At 35.8% G+C, this 15,955-nt stretch overlaps 1 protein-coding gene across 1 annotated transcript in view; it reads left to right on the plus strand.

The window, feature by feature from the left end:
• LOC127846296 (low-density lipoprotein receptor-related protein 4-like) overlaps positions 1–15,955 on the plus strand; it is a 121,423-nt gene that overhangs the window by 25,821 nt on the left and 79,647 nt on the right. Inside the window, exon 3 of the mRNA XM_052377466.1 lies at positions 13,653–13,784. Coding sequence (XP_052233426.1) covers positions 13,653–13,784 — 132 coding nt within the window. The remainder of the gene's footprint in view (positions 1–13,652; positions 13,785–15,955) is intronic.

Below are 15,955 nucleotides of genomic sequence, written 5' to 3' on the forward strand. Positions count from 1 at the left end.
CAATTCCTGATTATACCCAGGAAAAAAGTTCAACTTACAAGTACTGGCTTTACCCTGGATTTTTTTAGCTCACCTGAGCACAACGTGCTCATGGTGAGCTTTTGTGATCGCCTTTTGTCAGTTGTCCGTCGTCCGTTTTCAGTTGTGCGACGTCGACATTTGCCTTGTTCACTCCCCTTCTCGAAAAAGTGCACTAAATGCGCATTTAATGCACATTTAATGCGCATTAAATGCGCATGTTATTGGCACCGTATTTTTTGCTTAACAAGTGCATTTTATTCTGTTAAAAAAAAACTTTTTACTAGTGTGTTTATACATATAAGTGTATTTTTCCACGAAATAATACACTAAAGTGCGTTTATTATGATAATAAGTGCGCTTAAGTTTATTTTTAAGCGCATTTATACATGTACACTTGAGTGTATTTTAAGACATACAAATAATACACTTCATGGTCAAAGTAAATTTTTTAATGCGCATTAATACACTCATACAAATAATACACTTCATGGAGTATTCAAAGTGAATTTTTTAAGCGCATTAATACACTTGAGTGCATTTCCAGACATACAAATAAAACACTTCATTGAGTTTTCAAAGTGAATTTTTGTAAGCGCATTAATACACTTGAGTGCATTTCCACTGATACAAATAATACACCTTACAAAATTGAAAGTGAATTTTTTTAAGCGCATTAATACACTTGAGTGCATTCCCAGTCATACAAATAATACACCTTACAGTATTAAAAGTGAATTTTTAAGCGCATTAATACACTTAAGTGCATTTTCAGTCATACAAATAATACCTTTTCTGAAGTATTGAAAGTGATTTTTTTAAGCGCATTATACGCTTAAGTGTACTTTTCATCACTTCAAATTAGTATGCTTAAAAATTTACCAAATTTTTAAAAATTCCCAGCATTTTGAAGCCAGCATTCATTCTTTAAATGAAAGGTTTGTGTAAACACATACATAACAAACAAAAAGTACAATTCAATAGATAAGAACACACTTTATTAGAATGTTAAATCTTAAAAAACAAAAACAAAGGTTACATATCTACATAAGAGAGGATTCAAACGGGCTATTGCCTATCTGGAATTAACAACTTTAAATATCAAGCTCATACCAGTGATTTTTCTCCCCTCTGATTATCAGTTACTGATTAACAGCCAAAAATATTAAAGTTTTCCCCTCCTTAAGCTGAAATGTTTTCCCTATCATTTACTAGATTTTTATACATTACATTAATTCCAAATCCCTTTTTAATATGGACAAAAGCAGCACATTCAATTCAATCATATTCTGGATCCTAATATATGATAAATGAACCGTATTCATGAAATTTATATAAATCTATACCTTATTTTTAAGATCTTCCTTTTTTGTTCAGTATTGCGCTAAAATATGCCCTTCTGAGAGCCAGTATATACAGGTTGTTTTGAATTTCCAAGGAAAATCACTGCATACATGCTGACAATATTTAGCAGCTTAGCCCCTGTCACTATATTTTTTTGTTGTACACTGTTCCTTACAAAGAATGCATTCATAAACAACCCTTTATAGAGCAGTTCACCAGCTGATCAGGTCTGAATACTACTGTCATGGTCTGTGAGGCGCATCTCGTGCATGATCTCATTTGAGATAAGGTCCTGAAAGATATTTTATAATGTAAGTGTCAGAGGGGGAAATCACGTGACAAACAAGATGGCGACGTCCATGCCGAGGCAGGTATTTTTCGTCGTTTTATACCCTTTATTACTTGTATTACTGTTTTACATTCCGCTCACTTTCCAGCCATATTAGGAAATAAGTTACTGGCTTTTATTTCATAGTAATATTCGCTCTATATCTCGACTTTACTCGGTGTGAAATTTCTTAGCGGGATGACCTAATTAGGGCTCAACTTAGAAAATTTGCAGGGAGTAAAGTCGAGATATAAAGCGAATTTAAATACGAAATAAACGCTAATCACCTTTTTACTGATATGGCTGGAAAGTGAGCGTCATTTAACAAATAAACAGAAGTAATAAAGGGTATAAAACGGCGAAAAATAACTGTCTCTGTATGGACGTCGCCATCTTGACTATCACGTGATTACCCCCTCTGAAGTGATAAATATTGCTGTTATGGTAATCTTGTTCAACAGTTGCTATAAATATCATAAATTTAAATCAAAACAAGTTTGTTGGCTTGTTGTTTGTTTATTTTTGCAATTTTTAATCTCGTGATCATATGTGACTTAACGATTACCGGAATAAACCCCCTTCGGAAGAAACCCCCTTCCCTAAAAACGGCATAGCGGAAGAAACCCCCTTTCACATTTTGCATACGCGGAAGAAACCCCCTCGCTAGTTTTGCATAGGCGGAACAAACCCCCTTCGAGTTTTCAGACAGGCGGAATAAACCCCCTTCGTGTTTTCAGAGAGGCGAAATAAACCCCCTTCCTAAGTGTTAAGTCTTTCCCGCAGAGGTAGTAAAATCCCGACTCGAACGATTCCCCAATACATCCGTTTCAACCCGACTATTACTGCATGCTTGCTACTTTTCAAGTTTATATTCATTTCCCGATAATCCCGTTCATAACATTTTTAAAGCACTTTCTGGTAAATATTAACGATAAAAGCTCTCAATAATTTCTTTAACACAAACCTTGCCATTTTTTCTCTTGTATCAAATAAATTTCGGCATAAGTGACTATTAATAGACTTGATAAAATATTCCCTCCGAACATGCATCAATCCCCTGACTAGTTGTGTGCTTGTTACAACGCTCAATACACCCACGCTTTCTATGCTGCATAATTGTCGCGCCCTTTTTATTGAGAAAAAGATCAAGCAAGCATATACTAGAAAACATTAAAAATTTGTTGTTGCAAAAAAGGACACGCATTTCATGATAAAACAGGCATATATTTACATTTATTTACAAAGATCTCAAACAAGCATATATTAAAAAGCAATAAACAATTTGTTGTTGAAAAAAGACACACATTTATTTAAGATTAACAGGCATATATTTACATTTATTTACAAAGATCAAATAATTCCCTAAAATCACACAATTATAGCCGAATGCTAATGTAATTAAACAAAACTGTACATAACTTCACACGAGCCGCAAAGGCGCCGATCATGACACAACTTCTCATCATTATCTACAATAGCCGGTATATTAAAGGACCTTTTATATAATTAAATGAAGGTGCTAAAATCTATTTCCAAACTGTTATGTGCTGAGTAAAGAGGTGTACCGGCCATATGTTCACAAGTTGGTAATGATGAGATGCTCGTGTGAATTTGTCTTGCACTCGTATCAGTGAGATTATACCATTTTATATGCGTTAACTTGTACTAGATTGATAAAAATAACTAAAACACAAAATTAGCGCCCAGAGCCGATAGTGACGAAGATATTTCGTACATATTTTTTCCTTCAATAACCGAAGCATTCGTCTTAAAAAAAAATTGAATCATGCAATCATGCTTCCCGGGAACTTTCTGAAAATGAAGGTGAATTTCTGTAAACAATTACCGTGCGTTTGAATGTAACTAAATCGTCTGGAAGGGGGTTTGTTCCGCTATGGAAGGGGGTTTCTTCCGCCTATGCAAAACTAGCGAGGGGGTTTCTTCCGCCTATGCAAAACTAGCGAGGGTGTTTCTTCCGCGTATGCAAACTTTGAAAGGGGGTTTCTTCCGCCCTGCCGTTTTTAGCGAAGGGGGTTTCTTCCGGAGGGGGTTTCTTCCGTACACCGACTTAACGCTTTTCATAAATAATTTAAAGAAATAACGTTTGGTAGAAAATACTGTTTATAAATGTACTAATATATGTGGTCTCCTTTGGCTGTGTGAACTGGTCGGAAGTGTGACGTCTTTAAAATGCAATAACCTTTATTATATAGTTTTACCTCTCAACAAATCCATCTTTTCTTGGTCAAGGACAAGCTACAGGGCGCGGTTTCCCACTCCTGTTCCCCTCAAGTTGGCCTGCTCGTACAGGGTAAAACCTGGTATAAATGTCCATACATCAGGTAGTCCCCCTTTTGCTCCCTTTTTTGGCAGGCGATGATGCACATTCTGTCCAATGGATCTTCCGATCAATGTAAATTTCACCTTGGGGTTTAACCTTCAAATATAAAATATAAAAGTTCTTATTAAATATGGGGGAAAGAATTAATGAAAAGAAATAGGTATAAATAAATTTTAAGATGACAATAACCATAAAATACAGCCATAATAATTCAAATGGTGTTTTTTTTCCTTAAAATTGCATTACATTTACTTATCCATTTACATTTCCCAGTAACAATACATAAATATGATAATGATCATAATTAATTAAATTAAAAAGAGATGCAGAAATAAAAATACAAACCTTTTACAGCTGTTCTTCAGTATTCCAAAAAAACGGCAGTTGTTGAACTATGAGACCATATCTCTTTAACCACCCACTTTGAATTTTCTTTGCAACAAACTTATTGTTGATATACACATTGTTTACAAAAAACAACTTTCTGTGCTCCAAATAACTTGCTGAGCTCCAACCAATCAAAAGTGGTTTGTTTTAAAATAGATGGTGCCATAACCAATCAAAAGTCTATAAACACCCCTTTGTTTGGGCTAGATGGAGCACTGATAGGGATTAGTGTTTATGATGCTAATGGATCTCTTATCTGATCCTGATCTTATCTGATATTTATTGAATAATAATAATATTGAATAATACACAGCACACTTAGCAAATTATATTTGATTGTTAATATTTCAATATAACATACTGAATGGTGTTAGCTAATAATAATAATATTATAAAAATTATTTAAATTGTCTTTTAAAATGTATGTTAATAGTCAATGTGGTAGACATTAATTGAATTGGGGTTAAATATCAGTGTAAGAATGTTCAAATCCTTATTTTTTATGTTGTGGAGATATAATTGATTCTGGCACGCCCACATAATATTTTTGACACTTTCATTACTTTTAATTAGTTACCCACAGCCTGATTTAGTTGTACTTTTCCCTTTAAAAGCTGCTCCACTGATTCCCATATTTTATGAGCAGACAAATTGCAATAATAAGACCATAAACATTATGTGAAGATAAAAAAGAATTCAGTACAATCCTCCTATTAAACACTATATCTCTGTCCTTCAACTTCAGTTAGTTGCTATAGAGTTGCTCTTTTTTATGAAGATGCACTAAAACTACACTTGTACAGAAAGAATATTTTTTTTGCAAATCAGAAGAAACACTAATATGCACAAAAAATGCACTTCATTAAAAAAAAATGCACTTATTGCATAAAAAGATGCACTTTGTCTGCAGAAGATACACTAAAAGTACAGTAAAATACACTTAAAGATAATGAAAATACAGAAAAAATGCACTTTAGTTCACTTAATTATGAAAAAAATGCAGAAAAATACACTTTTTGGTAAAATGCAGAAAAAATACACTTTTTAAAGCGTAGTTTGTTAAAAAGTGCATTTTCCGATCTTCATGAAACTTGCTGAGAAGATTTGCTCCACTGATATCTTTGATGAGTTCTAAAATGGTAACCTTTGCTTGAAAAACATGGATGCCAAGGGGCGGGGCATTTTTCCTTATATGGCTATATATGGCTATAGTTAAATCTTGTTAACACTCTAGAGGCCACATTTTTTGTCTAATCTTAATGAAACTTGGTCAGAAGATTCATAATATATTGGACAAGTTCGAAAATGATGCCGGTTGGTTGAAAAACATGGCCGCCAGGTGGCGGGGCATTTTTCCTTAAATGGCTATAGTAAAACCTTGTTAACACTCTAGAGGCCACATTTATTGTCCAATCTTGATGAAATATGGTCAGAAGATTTGTCTTAATGATATTTTGGATGAGTTCGAAAATAGTTACGTTTGCTCGAATAACATGGCCGCCAAGGGGCGGAGCATTTTTCCTTAATGGCTATATAAGGCTATAGTAAAATCTTGTTAACACTCTAGAAGCTACATTTATAGTTCGATCTTCATGAAACTCGGTCAGAAGATTCATCCCAATAATATCTTGGGCGAGTTAAAAAATGATGCCAGTTGGTTGAAAAACATGGCCACCACAGGGGCGGGGCTATTTTCCTTATATGGCTATAGTAAAACCTTGTTAACACTCTAGAGGTCACATTTATTTTCCGATCATCATGAAACTTGGTCAGAAGATTTGTCCAAATGATATCTTGGATGAGTTCTAAAAAATTTTGGTTGCTTTAAAAACATTGCCACCAGGGGCGGGGCATTTTTCCTTATATGGCTTTATATGGCTATAGTAAAACCTTGTTGACACTCTAGAGGCCACATTTATTGTCTAATCTTCATGAAATTTGGTCAGAAGATTGGTCTCAATGATATCTTGGATGAGTTCGAAAATAATTATGTTTGCTTGAAAAAAATGGCTTCCAAGGGGCGGGGCATTTTTCCTTATATGGCTATAGTAAAATCTTGTTAACACTCTAGAGGCCACATTTACTTCTGATGTTCATGAAACTTAGTCAGAAGATTCATCCGGATAATATGTTGGATGAGTTCAAAAATGATGCCGGTTGGTTGAAAAACATGGCTGCCAGGGGGCGGGGCATTTTTCCTTATATGGCTATAGTAAAACCTTGTTAACGCTCTAGAGGCCACATTTATTTTCCGATCTTCGTGAAACTTGGTCAGAAGATTTGTCCCAATATTATCTTGTTATCTCAGGTGAGCGACTTTGGGCCTTTCAGGCCCTCTTGTTTTTATGACAACATTTACATATGTTATGGTTCTACCAATTACCAAATGCAAATATAAGCAGGTAGCGTTTCTACCCAGGACACAAAATCCAATAACAACGTGAACTTCTTTGTGTATTTCCTTTTATGCCCATGGCAATCTCTTATAACTCTGGTTAAACAAGAAAATTCCATTTAAAGAAGCTGACCTTAAATTTTAATTGAGTCGTTCAACTTAAAATAGTCTTTATAGCTGGCACTTGGACTTGTTGATCGTGATTTATTACCCTACTTTTCTCACCTTGCAAATACCTGGTTGATAAAAAGCTTGATTTTGAACACCTGGCTGCACAAAAAGGTCTTATGTGAGATGATTGTAAACAGCAAACTTTGTTTGCTTGTGAGGGAATGGGTTACAGTTGATTAACTTTCAGTAGGTCTTGAAATAGTGTAAAGCCGCCAAATGATAATAGACATTTTAAAAAAATTAAAGATTCACAGATGTTTTTTGTGTAGTTATTGTTGTTTTGTGCATGTAACAAATTGTAATGTCTAAGTGGCACAATACATGCATGTGTACATGTAGTGTATTTATTAGTGCACTTAAATAAAGTTTTAAAACTTGGGCCATTATCATTACTGTGTATATGTACATGTTTTATGTTTAAATTTGATATACAATATCAATCACGTATGATACACATGAACAGATTAGGAAAAGCGGAAATGAATGAAACAAGGTGCATATCATGGATTTGCCCTGCGTGTATAAATATTAAGGCAATAGAAAATAAATTCCTAGATTCTCATCCCCGCCCGCCCATCAAAAATCGTCCTGCCCGAACGTTTTTTATTTTGGAAAAACAATCCCTAAACAAAATTGAGCCGCAAAATACTGAGGACAAAACAGCTGAATGAGTACGAAAATTGCGAAGTGCGAATCGGCAACTCATGTCTCCGAGACGATTATTGATTTTTAATGGCGCACGAGCGTCGTCTGAAATTTAAGTGATCGAGTGAAAACAACAACAAAATGTTTTTTATTTTGAGGTGTAGAAACGGCGTTACAACCGTAAAAGATTGGTACGGGGTGTCAACATGTGCAGAAACTTTTAACTCTCGCGGATCTGTACGATGAGTTCATTTGTGGTTCGTATGATCAAGCCCCATCGTTGAAAGTTGATCACCCAAAAATCGTCCGTGCCCTAGTCGGCCGAAATAAATTAGAATTGACACAGCTGTCACCCGATGTTACAGTTATACAAGCTGTCGGCTGTCTAGGAAATTTTATTAACCAGGTTTTCCGAAGGAAAAAACTGGTTATTAGATTGGCGAATGCGGGCGGGCTGGCTGGCTGGCTGGCGGGCGGGCGTAACAAGCTTGTCCGGGCCATAACTATGTCGTTCATTGTCAGATTTTAAAATCATTTGGCACATTTGTTCACCATCATTGGACGGTGTGTCGCGCGAAAAAATTATGTCGATATCTCCAAGGTCAAGGTCACACTTTGAGTTCAAAGGTCAAAAATGGCCATAAATGAGCTTGTCCTGGCCATAACTATGTCATTCATTGTGAGATTTTAAAATCATTTGGCACATTTGTTCACCATCATGGGACGGTGTGTCGCACAAAAGAATCACGTCAATATCTCCAATGTCAAGGTCGCCACGACTAAAAATAGATTTTTTTTAAAAACAAACTTTCAATGGGGGTTAATTTTGTTTGTTCATTTCAAAAGTTCAGTTTGAGTTTTCTCCCTTTTTCAGATTTTTTTTTCACAATGAAAACCTGGTTTTGTGACAATTTTGTCCCTTGTTTACTTTAATATTGGAGACTACCCATAAACTTCCCATAAATCTCCATGAATACCATGTTTTAATCAATAATATCTAGTCATACTGAAAAAATAATGTAAAGGGTTCTGTTACATATTTGTATTTTCTTTTATACTTTGTGTAGTCAATGTTTTATTGAATGTCAGAATATGTTTTACATGATAAAGGGTAAAATAAAACACATTAGTCAAATTTTGATAATGTATTTCTTTTATTCTATATAATTTTACATACAAACATACATATAGGCATTATGCATATAAACTAACAAATTCGTGAACATTTCATTACTTAATATACTGTGAAACCATTATTATTCGTCCGACATTATTTTTCGCCTTTTTCGTCCTTCGACCGATGGACGAATTCAAGATCCTAACGAACAATCATGTCCCATATTTGAAACAAATAAGACTGAATTACCGTAGGCATGAGGCATTTAAATCCAGCGTAATCCACGCATATACACAGGGCTCGAAATTAACACTCGCACACTCGCAAAATGCGAGAAAAAAAGATTGCCAGGTAAGTTATAAGCCACTAGTATTTTTTGCAAATAAAGAAATAGTGAAAAAAAAACGAGTTATATTGCTTTAATGCGTTCGACGGCGTGAACGCTAAACCGTAGGTCAATTTTTTGAACGTCCGAATACCCATATGCGGAAGCGCGCACCTTGTTTGTTGACTGGTATACTTATAATACAGATACACAGATGGTATTGATACAAAGAACATGAAACAGTCGACTATTCACACTCAAGTTAAATCCGGTTTTGACACAAAGGGGTGTTCATTATACAGTGTACTGACAACTGACATTTCCTGTAAAACGCGAATGCAATAAGGCTGTATCGAATGCGTCGACTTCGTTTAGGTATAATAGTGTTGATTAGCGCTAATTGTTAACAACTTTATTACCCATTGTGTGTATTGTGTTTTTCAGGGGTGTTGCAGATTATACAGCCTACACGCGGCGAATCCGGATTAAAGACAGTACTATTAAACGCAATTCAAATATGACGATGTGTGAAATATATTCTGCGCTTTGTTACAAATTAATAAAGAACATTTTGATTTGTGTTTGGTTGTTTGGTTTCAAATATTTACGATGCAAAACGCTTGAAACTTTAATGAAATATGACCGAAATAATTTGCTTACGCTAATTATAACCCATAATGTTCGCACCTTCTCTAATTGGCGCCGATAAAGGTAAGATTGTTATCAGTTTGACCGTGATAGTAATGGAAAAAGACTAATTGGCAATTGGCTTCGTTGTTTAAAACACTCGTTAACGATTATTCAGTCCCACTTATCCGCTAATCATAACAAAGAACGTGTTAATGACATAAAATGATAAGGGACAGTTACTATCACCTAAAATAACAGACTTGCTAATTGGCATATGCCAAACAAGGCCCACCTCCTGCAAGTGACTACCAAGTGTCACCTCTCTTTCCCCAGCACGATTTTTTCGCAACCGCGTATTACATGTATTACAAACAAATCGGATGTTTTGTTGTTGTTTTTATTCAAAACCAGAAATGGACGAATTTAAGAGCGGACGAAATAGTAATTTTTATGAAAAGGGCGAAATTTTGTGCCGACGAAAATAACTGGTTTCACAGTATAGCCTAGGTCCGACATATAAAATAAAATGTAAAAAATAAAACCCACCCACCCGCCCCAATTTTCCCCAAAATTTGGATGAGAATCTAGTTATTTACTTTCTATGGCCTAATGACAAAAAAGCAACAGTTTTGTTTCATGTTAGGTATTGTTGTGTGTATACATGTTCATGTATTTTCATGTATAACATATAAATACCTCTTCCCATATCTCATTTCTTACCCAACCCCAAAACCTTTGTTTCTTAATTTTCTATTAATGAAACCAAATTAACTGGATTATTTACTCCGGCATGTAATGCTTGGTGCCATAAAAAGTAAGCCCAGTATGTTGAGCTTATTAGCTGGATGCTTTATGAACTAATTTATTGTCTTCATTAACATTTTTGAAATACACCAGACACTGTAGGAGATTTTTAGCTGGATTTGTTGCAAATGGGCCTTTGAATTAACTTGAAATATAGCAATCCCCTGAAATAAACACACTCTGATATACCTCTCAGCTTATTTTGTTGCATTGCCATGTTTCTTGTTAACATTAATCCACACAAATTGACAGGAAATTACATAGGTGATCTTTAATACTAATGTCTAACATGATGTATTACTGTACAGTTCCCAGTTTAGTGTTTCACATCAATTGCAGTATAACATTAAATTTATTGCATGCTAATATTTGTCTCTTTCTAGCAATACTTTTCGGTACATTTCCATGAATGATTATCTTTGTGAAAAATTCGCTTAAAATAATATCTTATAATATTTCAACATGAACCATTAAGTCTTCCCCACTGGGGTACATTACATTTTCAATTATGGAAATAAAGCCCTGAGTGTGATGAATAAATTAGATGGTAATGTGCTGGTAATTCAGTAATGTTTTTTATGAACACAGCCATTGTACCATCTCTGCTATGAATTACAAGGCAAGACATGTGTTTATGTCACTTAAAGATAGAAATAGACCTGTTTTTGTGTGTAAGGTGGTGGGGGTTGTGAAACAAGATCTTGCTGATACAGAAGCAACTAGTAATATATCCTGTTTGAACAAACACTGGGAGCCTGTGTTCTCAGGGCTTTGCTCAATATGTTGTTATTGTGCACTGAAATTAATCCTTCAAATAAAGATTTATTTATGGCTTTCAGAAAAGATATATTTGTTGAATAGTTTTTTCGCATACCGGTAAAGACGGTATCATGTGTTTTTTTCTGTATACTTATCTAGTTGATGGGCCTTAAATGTTTTTATATCCAAATTGCTTAAATTTTGTTGGCTCATTTACATGTATATTGTTATCAAAAAGGGTTTTCTTTCTGTATGAAAATTGTAAAGATAATTGTATGTAACCTATTATGAATGTTACTCAAGAAATGTTTCTGTTTATGTATGCTAAAATTTTACTATACATAATGATGTTGTGGATGATGATGATGATCATGTTGAGGATGAGAATGATGGGGATGTGGATGAAATTTGCTAAAATCTGGGAATATGCCATCATGGAATTACATGTACTGTAAGTTGTCACGTATATTGCGCCCTCATTTATAGCTTGCACCCCGTTTTTTAAATTCCAAAATAAAAGAAAAAGATCTCAAGCCAAAAAAAAACACATCATTGAAAAGCTAATTTTGCATACAAAAGAGGAAGTGTCATTATGATAAAGATCATGGATTGCATAGCACGATATTTTTCTGACAATTTGTAATTTTACAGCCACAGATTAACAATCCACGTGCATTCCATGTAAAGCATGCAAAAATAAGAAATCTTGTTCATCATTTCATTCTTCTTCGGGGAAAGCCTGGGCTTCAAATTTGAATAAACGTAGCACATGGTATACAGTGCTACAGTTGTTGAGATATTTGAGTATTGACATGGAACTGTTCATCTATTATGTTGGACAAGTGGGTTTATTTTGTCGCACTACACACGGGTGAATGTGATGTACAATGAAGGCGCCAAAAATCTGGACCAAACTGGAAAACCCTTAGAAGTCCCTGTTCACATCAACTCACTCACTCAGTTACCATCAAAACGTCCTTGTACCTTTACCAGCCCAATGTAAGCTGTCAATTTAGAAGTGCACAAACACAAACAAAGACATTTTTGCATAGTTTATTCAAACTTTTTTCATACCCCCACAAACGATGTTTAGGGGGGTATATAGGAGTGAACTTGTCTGCCTGTTGGTCGGTCTGTATTAAGTGTCCGATCTCTAATTCAAGTAGTTTTCATCCATTCTTCACCAAACTTGGTCAGAAGTTTATCAAGATGATCTTAAGGCCCAGTTCGAACATGGGTCATGCCGGGTCAAAAACTATGTCATGAGGTCACTTAGTGTGTGTTATACATTGAGCATGTTGTCCCCTCTCTAATTGAAGTAGTTTACTTCCTATCTTCACCAAACTTGGTCAGAAGTTTTATATAGATAATCTCAAGGCCATATTGGAACATGGGCCATGCCAGGCCAAAAACTAGGTCAAGGGGTCACTTAATGCGTTTTACAGATTCATTAAGGTGTCCGCTCTCTATTTCAAGTACTTATCATCTGCTCTTCACCAAACTTGGTCAGAAATTTTATCTATTAATAAGATGATCTGTAGGCCATGTTTGAACAGAGGCCATGCCGGGCCAAAAACTAGGTCACGGGGTCACTTAGTGTGTTTTACACATTCAGCATGGTGTTCCCTATTTCAAGTACTTTTCATACGCTCTTCATGTGATGGTATTCATCACATCTGTGACAAAGCTCTAGTTTAAACTGTTGCTACCCCGTTCATATCTTCTGATACCGACTTTTTGTTGTTTTGTTAACGGCCCCTTCAGTCTGTAAGATTATAGGGTGTAGTTTTCTGGAATAAAAAAATAAGTTAGCTTTTATGAAAATTTACAATTATGAAATGAATTTTTTTAATTTTAGCAGCCAGGATAGTGTTGTATCTGATGAATGTGACTTTAATTTTGAAATTTTGTAGTAAAAAACTGCGTGTTATATGTGACAACTTTTATATGCCTGAACTAAAGCAACTCAAGCTCATGAAATACTGTAAAATTTGCCCATGGAAAGTCAAAGTTAAATTGTCTCAAGTATAGTGATGTATGCGTATTCCCTTTACTTGCAGTAGCCCAGTCAGTGACCCACAATCCCTGCCCCGTGAACCACTACACTTGCCGAGTAATGTTTTCCCTATTACTGGTACTTGCAGTAGCCCAGTCGGTGACCCTCAGCCACTGCCCATGGACCACTACACATGCCTAGTAATGTGTTCCCTATTACTGGTACTTGCAGTAGCCCAGTCAGTGGCCCTCAGCCACTGCCCCATGGACCACTACACTTGCCTAGTAATGTGTTCCCTATTACTGGTACTTGCAGTAGCCCAGTCAGTGACCCTCAGCCACTGCCCCATGGACCACTACACTTGCATAGTAATGTGTTCCCTTTACTTTCAGTAGCCCAGTCGGTGACCCACAGCCACTGCCCCATTGACCACTACACATGCTGGAACCTGCAGTGTGTCAAGAAGAACTGGGTGTGTGATGGTGACAATGACTGCGGTGACAACAGTGACGAGCTCATGTGCCGTAAGTGTACCAGTTGCTTATCCCCAAATCTCCCACTAGGATATCCAATTCTAGGTAGACAGGGGTGTAATTTTTTCCGCGGATCAGGTTGTCAGGGGTCATTTCCGCGATTCGCATAAATTCTGAAAAAAAATGGGTGAAAGTACGACCGAATCCGCGGGTGTATTTTATTAGCGGCCGAAAAATCCACGGCCTGCGAAACCTCTCCGCATATTACACTGGTATTCTGTCTTAGCATTATTTTAAACGAGCCATGTCATTGGCTGTCGTTTCCCAATCTTCCAATTAAAATTGGTCTTTTGAAATGTATTTCATATTTCTTTTCTGATTTGATTGCAAATGGCGACTTTCTGAAGCATAAGTGAAGACCAAAAAACAAATCTCACACAATCTCGGAGATTTAACAATTATTGAAAAACAAATTTAAATGGGAAAGGGAAGAAACAACAGTGGATATAAATCATAAAGCGATACCACTTTCTGAATTGGTACGGAAGATCGACTGTCTTGGTAAGTCTTAAGTCATATTCTATTCATGTGGAAAAATCTTGAACTACGTAAACTGTGGTAAATTGTCGTTAATTGAACACTGTGACATTATTGACCTTATGTAGAATTTAAAGGCATTGAGCTCAAACGAAAGATTGCCGTCATCGTTCACAGGTATCGGAACACTCCTTGATTTTGATCACAATTAACACTGGCGACTTTGCATAACATGTTAGGTGATTTTAAAAAGATTTTCATTAAAAAATCTTGACTGTTGAAAAGTTTAAGATGGTGTTTATTTAAAAATCTGTTTTAGGGTTTGTTATTGCGTTATGCACGCGGTTTGGGTAGTCAAAATCAGTCTACAGAATTGTCCTCCCCTCAGACTTCACCTCAATAACACCCCTGGTAGAAGAGAATGGTCTACTGGATGTGTTGTGAAATCCGACAAAAGCATAAATGATAATTCAAAGTGTTGTTAAATGTTCATCCAAGTACAAAAACATAAATAAGGATCAAGTTTCTGGCATGAGATGATTTATATTTGACATAAATAGCAAGCATTTTAATGATACATGACTTGTACATTTTATTACATTGTAAGTTAAGTCTTCATTATGATATACATATATGTCCATGTTTATGCTGGTAAGTGAAGAGTGTTGATGGAAGGATAACCCCTATTGATTTTGAGATTATGAGATTTAAATGTCAAGGTCGCAGTCAGGGGCATGCAATTTAGAAAAAACTCTTCATAATTGCACATATTGATGACCAGGGATCATATTTTCCCGCAACATCAATCGGTCCGGATATAAATGGGGAAAAGTATCCTAAAATGTATATCCGAAATCATGACAAATTACGTTAAAATATATACCATTGATTTTGCCATTCATGAAGGTGGTATAATACATGTACAAGTAAAATTTCCTTAGGCATTTTTTTTAATTGGAACGAGTTTTCTCAACTGGTTTTATCATTTGGTATTTCATTGTTGTTTCTTGTGCTGTTGTATTAGACTTTTTTCATCGTTGTCAATATTATTAATCTGTGTAAGTCTATACCGATGTTTTTAATTGTTGTTGACTCGATAATAGCTAACAAACATGCACTGAACCAAACAAATGTCTGTGCGTAGGTGGGCTACTGACAACAACCAAATATTTATGCCCCCCTTGGAAGAAGAGGGGGTATATTGCTTTGCTCATGTCGGTCTGTCGGTCGGTCGGTCCGTCCACCAGGTGGTTGTCAGACGATAACTCAAGAACGCTTGGGCCTAGGATCATGAAACTTCATAGGTACATTGATCATGACTCACTGATGGCCCCTATTGATTTTGAGGTCACTAGGTCAAAGGTCAAGGTCACGGTGACCAGAAATAGTAAAATGGTTTTTGAATGATAACTCAAGAACGCATACGCCTAGGGTCATGAAACTTCATGGGTAGATTGATCATGACTTGCAGATGACCCCTATTGATTTTGTGGTCACTAGGTCGTCAAGGTCACGGTGACCCGAAATAGTAAAATGGTTTCCGGATGATAACTCAAGAACACATACGCCTAGGATCATGAAACTTCATGGGTAGATTGATCATGACTCGCAAATGACCCCTATTGATTTTGAGGTCACTAGGTCAAAGGTCAAGGTCACGGTGACCCGAAATAGTAAAATGGTTT

The sequence above is a fragment of the Dreissena polymorpha genome, chromosome 1 (genome assembly GCF_020536995.1).
Source record: "Dreissena polymorpha isolate Duluth1 chromosome 1, UMN_Dpol_1.0, whole genome shotgun sequence".
In the NCBI taxonomy this organism is placed as follows: domain Eukaryota; kingdom Metazoa; phylum Mollusca; class Bivalvia; order Myida; family Dreissenidae; genus Dreissena; species Dreissena polymorpha.